This window comes from Elephas maximus, chromosome 16, assembly GCF_024166365.1.
Source record: "Elephas maximus indicus isolate mEleMax1 chromosome 16, mEleMax1 primary haplotype, whole genome shotgun sequence".
In the NCBI taxonomy this organism is placed as follows: Eukaryota; Metazoa; Chordata; class Mammalia; order Proboscidea; family Elephantidae; genus Elephas; species Elephas maximus.
In genome coordinates, this window is record NC_064834.1 from 64,653,990 (window position 1) to 64,670,968 (window position 16,979).

Here is a 16,979-nt window from a genome sequence, read left to right on the forward strand (position 1 = left end):
TGCAAAAAAATGTATGTGGCCTTGTCGTATGGTTTTTCCCTCCCTCTTGAAAGGTTAAATAAGCCTGGATTACTTCCTACACTTGGGTTCACTGTACCTTTTTTAGACCGTGACTAAAGTTGACATGAAGCTTCACGTTATCAAAATAAACAGAACATGTCTCTGCAAAATATTTAAATTCCATTTTCTGAAATGCTTACTTTAGCTGTGTGAATTGTAAGGCATGATTGTTGAATTATTAACAATATTGAACTAAAATAAATGGCAATTTAATGTCTTAGTCTTCTAGGTTGTGAAATGTCAGATGCCTATTTTCTCTACTTTTTCTAGGTGTCTGACTCTATTCGTGTGTCAAATGACCTACTCGCCACTTCTCAGGTATGCAGCCCATTGAATGGAATTCCATTAGGATTTGTGACACACCTTAACATTTAGATTTTCCCTTCCATTTTTTTACCAGCATCACCAGATTTAAAATTAACCACTTCAGGTGCTGTTCTTCTTCACCATTTCATTCTTTCATTCTTTTGTTAAATATTTATGGAGCAACAGAGAAGTTAAGTCCTTGTACCAAGTCACATACTTGGTACATGGCTGAGCCAGGATTTGAACCTAGATTTACCTGCCTCTCAACCTGTATTCTCTGTTGCTGCCTTTATGAGCCAGGCCCTGTTTGGGGCCCCTGGGGATACAGTTATAAGTTAGATAAGCATGGTGCCTGCCTCAGACACTTCATTCCTGTAGGGAAGGCTGACAGAGAACAGATGATGGAGCTGTGAGGGGGCTAGAAGAAGGGCAGGAGAGGGTGCTGAGGTATAAAACAAGAGCACCCACCCTGGTCTTGGGGCTTCAGTAAAGCCTCCTGGAGGTGTGATGTTTGTGCTGCGACATGAGGATGAGGAGGGGTGGGGGGGGTGCATGAAGGCCTGGGGCAAGAGTCCAGGGTCATTCTAACTGATAGCAATCTGAAGTTGAAGGGGGCAGGAGAGAAATTTGGGAGAATGAACAGGGCCCAGATTTTAGAAAGGAGTCCCTGGGTGGTGTCAGTGGTTAACACGCTTGGCTACTAACCAAAGGGGTGGAGGTTAGAGCCTACCCAGAGGCACCTTAGAAGAAAGGCCTAGCCATCTACTTCCGAAAAATCAGCCATTGAAAACCGTATAGAGTAAAGTCCTGCTCTGACACGCATGGGGTTGCCAGGAGTCGGAAACAACTCTACGGCAACTCGTTGAGGTTTGTTTTGGGTACAGGTCATGTTAAGGATTTGGAATTAATCCGAAGGATAGTGGAAGTCCTTAAAGGGGTTAAGCAGTAGAGTGACTTAAGCACATTTAAAAAAAAAACAAACCACGTGAGCTTCAGTGAGGAGGAGAATGATCTTAAGAGGGCCGTGGTGGGCAAGGGAAGCCGGGTAGGAGGCTGCTGCGGATGGTTTAGACTGGAGGGGGACCAGGGTCAGTGGAGGGGAGCTTGGACCCCAGAGGTGTCTGGGAGGTAGAAGTAACAGGACTTTGTGACCCGGCAGAAGGAGGCTGAAGAAGAGGGAGACGATGAGAAGAATGGCAGCTGGGACCCCAGGGCTGGGAAGCGGGGGTAGTTGACATCATCTAGCGACCACTGAGCACTCTTGCTGGAGAAAGGAGCAGTGAAATTTATATTCATAACGACAGGCTGCTGCCTTTCCTGGTTCCCCCAAATGTTTCCGCCGCCTGGGTTCTGTTGACTGAGCCCTCATAAGTAATGTGGGTGGTGTCAGACTTTATCGTAACGGAGTGAGACTGTAAGGTGTGGTTCAGACAGTGCAATTTGAAGCAGAGGATGAGTGTCCATTATCACTCTTGGCCCACTGACACCCTAAACTTTCACCTCTGTGCCTTAAGCAAAATCCTAGCTGGGATTGTTTATTCTGTTGGAATTTAAGTGATGTGGAAGACCTGAACTTGCCACTAGGTGGTTGGTTATTCCCGCAAACCCGGAAGTGCTGCAGAGCCTCCCGGGCCCTCTCTGCCTTTGGGGTCGGGGGCACTGTGCACCCCACATATACGGTACGCTGACAACTCTGTGTGCTCTTTGCAGCTGATGACAGCACCTTCCCCCTCCCATCCCACCCGAGTTCCTTTCTCTGCAGTGGTCAGGATCCCTGTCAGGTAGGGGAATGGAGGCAGCATCTCAGCTTGAGGACCAGCTGTCCACGTGTTCCCTCCACCCCACCGCCCCCAAACACCAAGACCTCAAGGATTCTGGGAAATGGAAAGTAGCCTCCTTTCCGGCTGGGTGTGTGTGTGTGTGTGTGTGTGTGTTGTGTGTGTGTAGAACTAGGCTCCACATGGTTTTCAGTGGCTGATTTCCAGGCCTTTCTTCTGAGGCACCTCTGAGTGGACTCAAACCTCCAGTCACCTTTCAGTTAGCAGCTGAGTACATTAGCCATTTGTACCATGAGGGACTCCAGGACTTAATGGCTGCAAATAATTCCAAGTCCTCGTGAACTGGAATTGACTCCGTGGCAAGGAGTATGGGTCAGACTTTCTTGGCTTTTTTGTCTCAGTGCCACTAGATGGCAGGACAGCATCATTTTATTTCCATTTTCAAGGGCTTGAGTAATCCAGACTATTCTTCAATTTAGTGTTTTTTTTTTTAATTAAACCATTTTTGTAATTTTCTAATTACTGAAGAGCATTTGAGAAATGCAGGAAAATATAAAGGAAAAATATTTGTGATATTTTTAAATTAGGAAAGCATTGGGCTTTTAAAGGAAATAAGTATGGATATATCTACATCAATTATGAGTCACAGTTTATAACTAAGGCCTACTGTCACCTGTGGACACTTGAAATCTTTTTTTTTCCTGATTTTTATTTATTTTGTTGTTGAGAATATACACAACAAAACATGCACCAATTCAACAGTTTCTGCATGTACAGTTCAGTGACTGATTGCATTCTTCGACTTGTGCAACGATTCTCACCCTCCTTTTCGAGTTGTCCCTGCCTCATTAACTCTCTGCCCCCTAAGGCTCCTATCCAGTCTTTCCAGGTGCTGTTGTCGATGTGATCCTGTTTAGATAGTTTTTAAAAGAGCATAATGCTCGAGGTAGGCCTTCTTTACTAAAAAACTTCTTTACTAGTTAAGCTAAATTACTGTTTGGCTTTAAGAAAACTTCAGGGGATATTTTTGGTTTAAGGTTTCAAGATTATCTCAGGGCAAAGGTTTCAGGGGTTCGTCCACGCTCCATGGCTCCAGGATGTCTGGAGTCCTTGAGAATGTGAAATTCTGTATTGTATTTTTAACCTTTTGATCAGGATTCTTCTATGGAATCTTTGATCAAAATTTTCATTAATAGCGGGGCACCGTCCAGTTCTGGTCTCATGGTAAAGGAGGCAGCTGTTCATGGAGGCAATTGGCCACACAGTCCGTATCCTCCTCCTATTCCTGACTTTCCTTCTTCCTCTGTTGCTCCAGGTGAGTAGAGACCAATTGTTGTGCCTTGGATGGCCGCTTACAAGGGATCTCTCTCTCTCTCTTTTCTTTTCTGAATTTTATTTTGTTGTTGTTGAGAATATACACAATGAAACGTACAACAGCTCAACAGTTTCTACACATACAGTTTAGTGACACTGCTTACATTCTTTGAATTGTGCAACGATTCTCACCCTCCCTTTCTGTGTTGTTCCTCCCTCTTTAACATAAACTCACTGCCCCCTAAGGCTCCTAGCTAGTCTTTCAAGTTGCTGTTGTCAATGCCATCCCATTTAGATAGTTTTTAAAAGAGTGTAATGCTCGAGGCAGACCTTTTTTACTAGTTAAACTATTTGGTTTTAAGAAGACTTCGGTGGATATTTTTGATTTAAGATTTAAAGATTATCTCAGGGTAATAGTTTCAGGGGTTCATTCAGACTCAGTGGCTCCAGAAAGTCTGGACTCCATAAAAATTTGAAATTCTGTTCTGCATTTTTCGTAGGATACAGACTGAGCTGTGGAAGGGCTGGGAGAGGCAGGATGGAGGACACTGGAGGATGAGCAGAACTTGAATTGTCAGAGAAAAGGCAGTGGGGTCATTGGGACTGGAAGAGCCTGCTTTCCGGGGACAGGGTGGGGATGACGGTCAGGCTAGGCCGTGTAGCACAGGGTCTTGGAAAGTGGGCAGAGGCCCTTGGACAGGTGAGTGTGATCCTGATGGCTCCGGCCACAGAGAGCCATTGTAGGTACAGGACCCAGTCCTGGCGGCAGCCTGGATGGTGTCCTCTCCCAGGAATGCATCATTTGCTAAAACTGAGGCTTCTTCCTGAGCTCTGCTCAAGGTCAGAATTAAACAAAACAATAAAACAAAGTGGCAAACAGATTTCACACATTCTCCCATTTCTCCAGGGCCTTCTTGGAGCCTGAGTGTTCCTGCAGAGGGGCCCGTTTATCCTCCCAGTCCCCCGGAGGGAAGAGGGCACAGAGAAGGCTTGTGTTTGAAATTTGATGACCTCCCTGTTGCAGGAGTACTGGTTGAGGTCATGTGGGCTTTATCTTCTGTATCATCTTTGTTTTCCATCTTTTGTCCCCCTGGAGAGTGTTTAATAAATGCCACTGGATTATAATTCCTTCCCCTGGACTCCAGCTTGGGTTTCTTCACCAGTGTTATGTGTAAACAGGTCCCTATGAAAAATGTGTTATTTGTGTAATTATAAGAAAAACCCAGGTGACCTGCCTTATCATTTGGAGAGAGGGGGAGAGTGTTTCAGAAAAAGCAATACTTTGGGATTAGAAAAAAGAACAAAGAAGACAGGCCTTAACTTACTCTAAAAATGTTGCAGATTGAGTGAAAGCAGTTTGGTCAGATTTATTGATTGCAAGAGGCCAGATCCGTGCCCATTAAAAGAATTAAAAAAAAAAAAAAAACCATTGCTGTTGAGTCAATTCCAATTCATGGCGACCCTATAGGACAGAGAAGAACTGCCCCAGAGGCTTTCCAAGGCTTCCAAAGGTTTCCAACCATTATGGAAGCAGGCTGCCACATCTTTCTTCTGTGGAGCTGCTGGTGGGTTTGAACCACAGACCTTTCGGTCAGCACCTAGCACTTAACCACTGTGCCACCAGGGCTCCTTCTTTAAAAATATGAAGATTAAAGCATACTCAGGGCGTTGAAATTCAGACTTCAGAACAATAGACCCCTGTCTCGAAAGTTTTTATATAAAGAGTAATAAAGATTTAAAGCTGCCTTTGATGCAGTGGTGATGCCACGGAAAGTCACAGCCCAGCAGTGGCAGAGTGGAAGGCCTGGTGGTCTGTTTCCAGAAATCAGACAGACAGATTAGATCCTGATCCTGCATCCCATCCACTAGCTGAGGGCAGACAACAGCCAAGTCACTTAACCTTTCTGAGCCTCAGTTTCCTCATCTGTAATTGTCCACTGAATTGTGAGAATTAAATGAAGTCACTGTCAGCCTGAATGTATCTGATGCAGAAGAGACCACAGAATCATAATGTTAAAACTGGAAGACTCCTTAAAAGGTAATTTATCTAATTCCATTCTGGTATACTCAAGGAAAACAAGACCAGAGAGGTGAAATGCATTACCCATAGTCACCCAGCAGGGCCGGGGCCAAGACCTAGGCTGACTTGGGGTCCAACACTCACTCCCCTTACAGCAAGTGCCATCCACAACTGTGGTGTCAGCAAGCTGCTCAATGACATTTACTCACCAGCAGAGCATTTTCTTCCACCTAAGTGGGTTTTTTTTAAGTGGGTTAGCAAATTTAATTCTTCATTAAAACTGCTTCCTTTCTGCGTTACTTCAGCTGAGGGATGACGTAGGGACAGCTGTTCCCAACAGGGCTGGGGATGGACTTTCCAACAAGGAGGTCCAAGTGTATGTTTCAGGAGCTGTGAGCCACACACTGCAAAACACACCCCCCGGCTTTGGAAACGTGGAAGCCGTAGTTCCTCCATGTTCTAGAAGGGGAGAAAAAAATCAACCCTGAAGTTAAAAGGAAAAGTAAAGAAGGGATGTAAATGATCAGATTTTTATAGTAGTAGAAACTTAAAGATAATATTATAAAAATTAAGCCTATTAATAGAATGGAGCTCTGGTGGCACAGTGGTTAAGTATTCGGCTGCTAACCAAAAGGCCTGCGGTTCGAATCCACCAGCCACTCCTTAGAAACCCTATGGGAGCAGTTCTGCTGTGTCCTATAGGGTCGCTATGAGTCAGAACCGACTCCATGGCACATAGCAACAACATTAAGATTATAAAAATTCAGTCTAGTAATAGAAAAGTGGAAGAAAGGCCTGGTGATCTATTTCCAGAAATCATCCAATGGAAACCCTATGAACCACAATGATCCAATCCACAAGCAATCAAGGGGAGACGACATTCAATTGTGCGTGGGGTTGCATGAGTGGAAGCCGACTCACAGTAGAAAAGTACCATGAAAACCTGATTGGTTGCTCCCTGAGTGAAGATAGGCTCAGAAGTAAGAAATGTAGGGTGTGGCATTGCATGTTCACCCTGACCTTGCAGGGACTTATGCTGTCTGGCAAGCACATGTGATGGCGAGTTTGTGTACTCTTCTGCTGAAAGTGAAACACATGGATGAAGTGGGTACGCAAGAATGAGGACTGAAATATTTTAACCCTTCCAAATTCTGTACCCTGCAGTCATAATACAGACATACTATTATATCTTTCACTTAATCTATTGTTGGGTGTCATTGAGTCGATTCCTACTCATAGGGATCCCATGCGACAGAGTAGAAATACTCCATAGTGTTTTCTTGGCTGTAATCTTTGAGGAAACAGATTTCTTCTGTGTATCGACTGGGGGGATTCGAACTGCCAGCCTTTCGGTTAACAGCCACGTACTTAACCGTCTCGCCACCAGAGCTCCTTACTAAATTTCTTAGGCTATTTAGAAATAATTCAGTCCTTTATTTCCCCTGGATTTTTTTTTTTTAAGTCCTTTGTTAATTTTTATTGTCAGGGGTCTCTCTGCCTTTCTTTAGGGGGAAGAGGAAATTTGGAGGTTGACAGACTTTGGGGAAGGGACTCAATTCTTCTCCTTGGCCCATTTTAAATTGAATTTGTTTCCCAGTATAGGTGCGTTTCTGCAAGCTGAGTTTCAGAGAAAAACATGTAGAGCCAATTTTCGATCTTGTTCATTGACCCGAGGATAGCAAGTGACTAGGGGGTTTCCCCAGCATAGTGGGTGTTGTCGCCTCACTTCATCAGCTTCACACCTTTTCTTGACTGTGACTCTGAACCAGGAAACTGAGAAACACATTGCTGAGCAGTGTTTTGGCTTTATTTGTTCATATATTTTTCATTGCATTAGAGGGTTGAGGTGTCAAAGTGCAATAACTCCTGGATCGTTCACTTTATTCAAGATCACTGGAAATGTTTATAATCTGATTCAAAAAGGAAGTGCCTTTGTAGTCCTTATTTGATAATTTGTACTACTAGCTTAATTAAGCATCTTATAAGGTAAAAAATAACATAATGAACTCAATATAATGTTAACTCTTCTCAATTCTGGAGTGCCTGTTTTATTGCAAACTCCCTCCCTATTTTTGTCCATTTATTCACATGTAATTTTACATAATTTGCAATTCACTTGTGTGCTGTTTTGCAGCCTGCTTTGTAGATTTGGCGTTTCCGGCATTTTAAATAGCTGTGCAGTATTTTACTCTGTTGATATGTGGTCTCTTGCTTAGCCGTTGCCCTCTTCTTACAAAGTGAGGATATTTCCAGTTTTTTACCCTTGAAGTTTGTGCTGCTGGCTCCATCTTTGTGGAATTTTTTTCCCCCTTTGGACCCCATCCTTGTAGAGCTGGGAGCCAGGCTAGGTTGGGGGGATGCAGCCATGTGGGGCCTGGACATTTCTGCCAGTCAGCAGAGGTGGGTGAGGCCCGTGTGACCTTCCCAGCCCTCATTTGGCCCTATGGAAAGCTCCAGTGCACGGCTCACTGCTGATTCAGTCACAGGCCTTCAGGGCCAGCGGGCGGTGCCAGTCTTCTGTCCCCTGCTGGACTCGGAGCATGCTGAGTTTTTACTATTTCAGAGAAGAAGGAAGCTCACTCCCCATCATGGCATGGGGAAGCCTAGTTCTGATGCCGAGGGGGGTGCTTTCGGATGGAGACTCTAGGTACTGCCTTCACGCTGTCTTTACCTCTCTGCCTTGCTCCATGCCTGAGGACTGTGGGGATGCCCTCTGTTGAAATGTTGAAACCATGAATGAATCATCCCAAAAACATTTAGACAAAGCTATGAAAACCAGAACTCTTGTTCTGAATGAAGAAGCCTTGGGGAAATGTGTGCCTGGTGGTGTGTTTATTTTCTGTCTGAGGAATGTCTGCAAACAGAGCTACTGAGACTCCATTCATGGAGACGTGCTTCCAGGGTAGATGTAAAAGTTCCTCGCGCACTTTCTGGCCTTTTTTCATTTGTTTTGTAAAGTAGGCAGAGTATTTTTATCCTATAATGTTTTCTGGTATGAATTGCTGTAGGCTCTTCAAGGAAGCTTTTTTTCTATAAATAACCAGCTGAGCTTGGTTGTAATTTTTGTGTGTTGACTTGGTTGTAGTGGAAATGACGGAGTTGGCCCCACACTGTGAAACGTGAGGTTCCAAAGGCGTTAGGATGATCTGGCTTTCCTGAGTCAAGGCTAGAATTCTCTCTACTCCCAGCAGATACTTGAGCTTGTCTGAATGCATCTGGGGAATAAGGATAATGGTATTTGTGCAACCAGATGAGGAAATACAATACCACAAAACAGTGAGGGTGGTTAGGAAGCACCTATCCAACCTGCTTCTGTAAATTAACTTCTCATTTCCTGTAGCACACATTTCACTGTGCTTTCTACATCATTCTACCAGGAGGTCAGAGCTGTTGTGATTTTGCCTGACTGACCATAAGTACAGTGATTTAGTGGTCAGGTTTTTTGTTGTTATTTTTTTAAATCTGCAGCCAGTTGTGGGACACAAAAGTTTTTCAAAGGATTTAGAACTTTGAATTCACTAGTCTGGTTTATGGTGAAATTTGCCCTTAAAAACAGCAGGTTCCAAAGCAAGAATTCAGTGTTTCTTAGCATGGTGATCTTGGCAAAAGTCTTCAGACGTTAAAAAAGTTCGAGATAAAGGCTAGGTTTAACAGTGTAAAATTAGCAAAGGCAGAAAAAAAAAAAAAAAAGAGGTAGAATGAGAAGTGGTACAGTCTGGTTCTAAAAAAAATGCCTTGGCCGAATTTTATTTGCTGCCTTTCCCTGCCCGTCATCTGCGCATTGCAGGTTAATGGGATCCTGACTCTTACTGCCATAAAGCATGGAGCACTATAAAATTACTGATGATAGAAAAATCTGGGCATGGATAAGGGTGATGGTTGAACAACATGGTGGGCATAATTACTGCCACTGAACTGTACATGGGAAGATCACTGAAATGGCAAATGTCTTGTTACATGTATGTATTTACGGCGATAGAAAGTAACGATGCTTGTTCATGATGACTTATTCCTCCACCACTCGTCAGGTTCATCAGAAAGACTTGTTTTCCTTGATCTGTACCTGAAAGAAGCTTGGCGTGCTTTTCTTTCTGCCCACCCTGTTGGAGTCTGTGCAACCACAATTCTCACATATTCCAGAATCTTCTTTAGAAAGGTCATATGGACCTGGGGTTTTTAGAAAATCTTATCCCTGGGGATGATCGCCGGCTGAGGAAGTTTCTAATCTGGCTCTTTGAAAGCTGCTTATTTCCCTTCTTATTCTCTCCCTGCCCCCCACTCCTGGGAGAACCTGCGGTGCTGAGCTGTGGAACGTTGCCATTTTTCTGCAGTTGGCTGATTAATTAGCAAAATCTCTTTGGAGCCCTTAAGGCCCTTTGTGTGTGTGTGTGTGTGCGCGCGTGTGTGCGCAATAGCAGTTGTTTGATGATCTACTTGGCTCCAGCAATTGATTTACAAACAGATAGTAACTATTTAGTAGCTGATAGGACATGAAGTATACTTACCTCCCCTGCTCCTGACGTGTTGACAGTGAATACTGCTCACACCAAGCATGGCCACTTACCCAGGGCTGTTCGGAAACTCTCCAGCGGTTTGTTACAAACAAGGCAGAATAATGATGACATTTCACACAGAATGGCATTTCCTGGAAGCATTTGGGTTGTGTTGTAAAAGTAATTTCGGTTTAACGTTCAGGTTCACTATTACTACTGGGAGGCCATCTTGCAGGTTTCACAGAACCGTAAATTTCACATGTCTCCTGGATACACAGTGCTGCTGCTGAGCAGTGCCCTTTGGAAGGCCTGCTTCCGAGGGCACATCTTGTTCAGCCTTCTGCCCAAGAACCAGCGGGCCAAAAGGCTGTGGCCCCGGAGAGTGGTGTCTGACACAGTAAAGCAGGCCCATACTCCTCACCCCCCACCACGGGCGTGTGAATACCCAGCTGGAATTTGAGGCCACCATCGTCTCTGCTTCTGATGGGCTCTGGAAATAGCCAGGGGGCTTAAATCAAGGATGGAGACAGCAGAGGAAGGTCAGGGCCAAGGGCCAAGAGGTCACCCCCAGTGTGCAGACAGGGTCAGCCGTGCACAAACTGGAAAGCCTGTGAACATCTCCAGGAAGATGCCCAGGCCTGGCCTGAGACTGGCTCAGCAGGTGAGGGCTGGGAATCTGGATTTTAACAATTGCTCCAGGTGATTTTGCGATAGGTGAGAAACCTTGACATAAGGGAATTGGTTTTAGACCTCAGAATAAATCCTGGCTCTGCCTTTTTCCAGAGTACTGGTGAAGTAGTGGTTATGAGCTCAGCTCTTAACCAAAAGGTCAACAGCTCAAATCCACCAGCCGCTCCTTGGAAACGCTGTGGGGAGGTTCTACTCTGTCGTATATGGTTGCTATGAGTCGGAATCAACTCGACGGCAATGGGGTTTTTTGCTGCCCTTTCCTAGCTTTATGATCTTGGAGAAGCTAATTTAATCTCTCTCTATAAAAGGGGGTTAATGCTTCACAGAGTTGCAGGACGTCAGTGAGGTGGTATATGTAAGGCAGTAAGTGATCAAAAAAAATGATACTTCCTATTATTGTTACTGAAGCATAGAGGGAGGGGGGTTAAAAGGCTCGAGAGAGGCAAAAACACTGTGGAAAACAGAAGGATGGATGGCGAGGAAGCCCTGTCAACAGTTAGCACACACACAAAAATGAACTCAGTAATCTTTAAATTAGGCCTGTTCTTGAAATCCATTTGCAGTGATTTTTAACTATTAAATAATAATTTTTTAATTCAAAGTTTTGAATAAGTAACACATTCATACATAATACAAAGGTGTACAGTAAAAAGTCTTTCTGCCACTCTTTTGTGATAACATCCCTCCCACTCTTGTCTGCTGTCTGTCCTGTTCCCAGGCCTGGACTCCCCATAACACAGATAGACACTTTTACTAGTAGACAATAATAACATTAGTAATCATAACATTTATTTATCCCTTACTGTCAGGCCTGGCAATCTACTTCTGAAAAAATCAGCCCTTGAAATCCCCATGGAGCACAGGTCTACTCTGACACACGTGGGGTCTCTATGAATTGGGATTGACTCAATGCAGCTGCTTTTATGTGCCACAGACTATTTGTTCTAAGTGCTGTGTGAGTATTAACTCACTTACAATGGGAAACTGAAGCACAGGGAGGTTAGGGAACTTGCCAGTGATCACTCAGCTACATGGTGGAGCGGGATTCAAATCCAGGCAGTCCAGCCTGGGAATCCATGGGTTTACCCACTACTCTGTCTTTCCACAGTCTCTGTGTGCAAGTACAAGCAAATAAAAAATGTCTTATTTTCTCTTAGCTTTCCTCCAAAGGTAGCATGTTCACTGTTCTGCACCTTTGTTTTGTTCTACACTTAATACTACTTTTTAGAGATGGTCCTGCATCAGAACACAGAAAGCTTCCTCATTCTTTTTTACAATAGCATGTGATTTTGATCCCAGCCCTGCTGGTTGTTACAGGAGGGACTGGCCAGTTGAATCAACTGACTGCCTTTTGGTTCTTTAACTGAGGTATGCTATTAAGGATCAGAAGGACAAATGAAAATTGGAATTGAGGGAGGCAGGGGAAAAAGGGAAGAAAATTTGTCAGCCTCAAAATGTTTCCAAATAGCGTCAGGTCTCACACAAAAGAAATGCTAAAGTAAAACAATTGCCCTGTGTTTCTGCAACTGGAAACTACCCTAAAATAGTTCCCTCTGAGAAATGAGTTCTCTCCCTAAACGTGGGCTTTGAGCTGAGGCTGTACTTAATTGATATCTCTGCAGTAGCCTTGTAGCATTAATTGGCAAAATGGAAGGAATGATCCCAAAGTCCCCCTTCCCTCATCCACCTCTGGAGTGCCTGGTGGTCCACAGGTTGTACCAGCAGCTAGGTTCCGGCTGATCTGCACCTTGTTTAAACCATCCGTTGTCCAGGGACTTTGCCCATGAAATTTCTTCGGCATGAAACCCTCTTCATTTCCTTCACCAATGTTTTGAATAAGAAATGCATTCACATATAATAAAAAATCGTGTATAATAATAATTCTTCCTCCCACTCTTGCCTACTGCCTTGCTCCCAGCCCCCACCCACTGTAACATGTTGTTGTTGTTAGGTGCCGTCAAGTCAATTTTCTACTCATAGCAACCCCATGTGACAGAATAAAATACCCCTAGGGTGCTGTAGGCTGTAATATTTACTGGAGCAGGTCACCAGGTCTTTCTCTCGTGGAGCCGCTGGGTGGGTTGGAACCACCAATCTTTGAGTTAGCAGCCAAGTGCTTAACCATTGCGCTGTCAGGGCTCATTCCCTACAACATAGGTAACCACTTAATGATATCCTATGATAACATTAGTAACAATAATAACATTTATTTATTACTTATTACATGCCATGTACTCTTCTAAGTGCTTTGCGAATATTAACTCATTTACAGATCTCTAAGGTAGCACTTACTATGCACCAGACACTTCTAGAAGCTGGGGAAACAGCAGTCACTAATTAAAGTCCTGCCTTCTTAGAGTTTACACGCTAGTGGGAGACAGGCGATAGCTCTGTGATCTGAAGTCAGGGGATGAGGTGCTGTTTTAAACCATAAGGCAGTATAAGGGCATAGAGAATGCTGGTGTTGGGGGGGCGTGGAGTAGACAGAAGTGTGAGCAGAGAGCTGAGTGACGTGAAGGAGGGGGACATGTGACTGAAGGATGAGAAGCCCAGACAGAAGGAGGAGGAGTAAGAGCAAAGGCCGTTAGGTCAGCACAAAGAAATAGTGGTAAGAGAGCTCAGTGAGGCCAGAGGGGTAATGGGAGCTGCTCCGGTAGGCCCCACGGGCTGTGGTCAGGACTCCAAGTTCCTTCTCAGCATGCTTGGAGACCACTGGAAGGCTCTGAGCAGTGAACTGAGGGCATCTGATTCATCGCTTTTATTTATTTAAAAAGCTCACTTTGGGGAGCAGACTGTTCAAGAACAAGACTGAAAGCGTGGAGGCCGCTAGGTGGCGACAGTAGCTGTCGGGTCAAGAGATGATGTGGCTTGGCCCTCCAGGGTCCTCATCAGAGCCAGGTGCTCAGTGAACTAGGATTGTTGTGTCCAGAGACTCGAGGACCTATGGACAAGCCCCAGCTGAGTAGGGCGTGAGCTCACCATGGGTGTTTTGAGTCTTGGCACATCCCCTCAGTCTTCATGAACAGTCACAGTAGATCTGAGCCTGCTTACGGGAGCTGCAACAGGGTGGGGTCAGAGAGGCTGGGAGGATCAGGCAGGGCTTTTGGGGACCTTGGAAAGGAGTCCTGTGGGGAGCCCTGGGGGTCTGAAGCAGGAGAGTTGGGATCTGATGTACGTATGTTAAGGATCACTCAAACTTCAGGAACATTACCGTCTGTCCCCTGAGGCTCCCAGGTCTCCCCTGTCCTTTAGCTTGTTCTGCATCCTCATTGCTGACCTGTTGTCTCTGCCCCTCAGGCCATATGGTAAGGCATGGCCACCAACAACTCCCATTTTAGCCACCTTTGGGAAGAACTGACCCTCCTTCTCCACTCTAGTTCCCAAATTCCCAGGAAGAGGGCTGAGTGGCACAGCCTGGGGCTCACGTGCCCCTGAACCAATCAGTGACAGCCACAGGTCAAGGGACAGGATGGGAAATCACTTTCAGCCAATATGGTGGCCCTCATGACAGCTACAAAGGGAGAGTGGGGTGAAAGGGAGATGATCCCTAGGAGACAGAAGGTGCCCAAAGCTTTAAGCTATTCGGCAGCAGACTGTAATCTCCTGGGCTGCCATTTTGGCAGAATATATACGAAGTGGGCTTCAGTCTTTTTTTTTTTTTTTCCTGGTGTTTTCCCCGTGATACTTTCTGGACTTTATTTTCTTCTTTTATTTGTCTGGGGAATCCTACACAGGTGATGTATTTAAAAGCCCTTCTTTATCTGTTCAGTTTCCTCTCCTTTTATCCAATTCTGGTATTTTCTGAAGGGTTGCAGAGAATGCTGGATTAAGCGCGTCCTGAAGCTGCCTTTGTTGAGGGCTAGCTCCACAGAGAGCAGGACCAGATTAAGAAAGGCCACAGGTTAAACTCCAGCTTCCCCGGAAGTAAGCTAGAAGAGGAATAAATCTTGTCTCTGAATTTTAATGTCGAAGATAGTGTTTGTTCAAAGAACCAAGACAATGCAGAAGAGTAGAGAAAGCACACGCCACAGTGCCAGATCACAGGGGTCATATTTCAGCTGAACTTGTTTGTCTGCAGAATTGCCGTGTGGCAGTGAGGAAGGGTGATGGTTTTATAATGCTCCTGGCCCGTACACAGCAGGTACATGTGGGTTTCAGAGTGCTCTCACATTATCCCATTTGATCCTGACAGTGATTACTAGACTCATTTTTGCAGATGAGAAAATTGAGGCTCTGAGAGGTTAAAGGTTGGCTTCCCCACTGCACTGTAGTTAGAACCAACCAGGCATATTCGGGTAGGTTCCTGTGGAGAGACGGTTTCCAGGATGCATTGCTAAGTGGACTTCCTCTGGAGGATCACCTGGCCACTGTCCTGTCAGTCCTGGTGCCAGGAACACAGGATGATCTCTCTGGAGACAGACGACCTATTTGGCTTTGTCTGGAAGCTCGTCACCTGGCTCTTTCTACCTGGAGGCTCCCCATCACCCAGCAGGTAGGAGGATGGCTTCTGAGGTCCAACTGCCTGGATTTGGGCCTGCTGTGCCCATTCCCCCAACCCAACCCACCACCACTGTGACCTTGAACCAGGTACTTAACTACTCATCCATAAGGGGGCTAATGATAGTGTCTACCTCCCTCTTTGGGTCATCAGGATCCAATGTGAAAGGTTTAACAAGATCTGAAACCCATAGTGGTGGTGGTGGTGGTTGTTAATTGCCATTTGATAATAATGTTTATTATTATTATCACCTGTAAAACGGGCATGATTGTGCCATCTCTAATCACCTCAGAGGTGTCCCCTGGAAACCAAAGATTTCCTGTGTATATATAACCAAAGATTTTGTGTGTATATATGAAAGACCATGCGCAAAGGACACTGTCCATAAATAAAGGTCATTGACAGGACAGCAATGAGGAAACAAATCCTAATTCTCCCTGAGTGACGTGCCCCTGAACAGTGCAGAAAGTCACTTTGCTGATATTCATCTCCTGTTAGCTTTTAAGGTGGACTGGGAGGGGGAGAAGACAACTTTATGGTACAGGAAGTACCTGCTGCCACCAAATCTCCAATCCCATTTTGGGATGATTCCAAAATGCTTCACCTACTGCGTGCGACTAGCTCTGCTTTCAGATAAGGAAGTTGGCACTCTGCGAAGGGCAGGGCCTCACTGGCCCAGGTCACATGGGCAGATGAACATGGAGCTCTGTCTGACCCCAAGTCCAGCGAGCTTTTGTGCTGGCCCTCTAGGGAAGGAGTGTGAAGAAAAACTGGTGTCACGTAGCTCCTGAGGCTGCTGATGTACAACCAAACACCTCATGGAATTTGGTTCCGTGGTTTGGAGGTTTAAGGCCATGGTTTCATGAGACATCCCAGCTAATAACATGTTTAGTGCTTGTTGCATATGGCCTGGGGTCTTAAAAGCTTACAAGTGGCTATCCAAGGCACAAAAAAAAAAAAAACCCGTTGCCATTGAGTTGACTCCAACTCATAGCAACCCTGAAGGACAGCGTAGAACTGCCCCATAGGGTTTCCAAGGAGCACCTGGTGAATTCGAACTGCTGACCTTTTGGTTAGTAGCCATAGCTCTTAACCAGTATGCTACCAGGATTTCCAAACACTAAGGTCCCACTGAGATTTGAACTCAGATTGCTGGATTCAGAGTCCAGAGTGCTCACCATTACACCATGTAACTGCCAGGGCACAACAATTGGTCTCTATTTGCCTGGAGCAACAGTGGAATAAACCAAAACCAAACCCATTGCCGTTGAGTCAATTCCAACTCATAGCGACCCTATAAGACAGAGTAGAACTGCCCTATAGGGTTTCCAAGGAGCGTGTTGTGAATTTGAACTGCTGGCCTTTTGGTTAGCAGCTGTAGCTCTTAACCACTATGCCACCAGGGTTTCCAGAATAAGGATTCAGAAATAGGAGAAGGATATGGAATGTGTGGCTAATTGCCTTCATGAACTACCACCTCCTTTGCCATGAGACCGGAAGAACGGGATGGTGCCCAGCTACCATTACTGAACGTTTTTTTAGACTATCCTTTAGATGAAGGTTTACAGAGCAAGTTAGTTTTTCATTAAACAATTTACATAATTGTTTAGTGACATTGGTTGCCAACTTCACGACATGTCAACACTCTCCTCTTCTCGACCTTGGGTTCTCCGTTACCATCTTTCCTGTCCCCTCCTGCCTTCTCATCCTTGCTCCAGAGCTGGTGTGCCCCTTTAGTCTCTTTTTGTTTTATGGGCCTGTCTAATCTTTGGCTCAAAGGTGAACCTCAGGAGTGACTTCAGTACTGAGTTAAAAGAATG

General features: G+C 45.1%; 1 protein-coding gene across 4 annotated transcripts in view; it reads left to right on the forward strand.

The window, feature by feature from the left end:
• CASP7 (caspase 7) overlaps positions 1 to 16,979 on the forward strand; it is a 51,639-nt gene that overhangs the window by 9,177 nt on the left and 25,483 nt on the right. For 3 of the 4 annotated variants that reach the window (XM_049854673.1, XM_049854672.1, XM_049854675.1), the window contains exon 3: positions 331 to 378. The exons of the other annotated variant lie outside the window; for it this stretch is intronic. In XM_049854673.1, the coding sequence (XP_049710630.1) occupies positions 331 to 378 (48 nt within the window). The remainder of the gene's footprint in view (positions 1 to 330; positions 379 to 16,979) is intronic. 4 annotated transcript variants of the gene reach the window in all.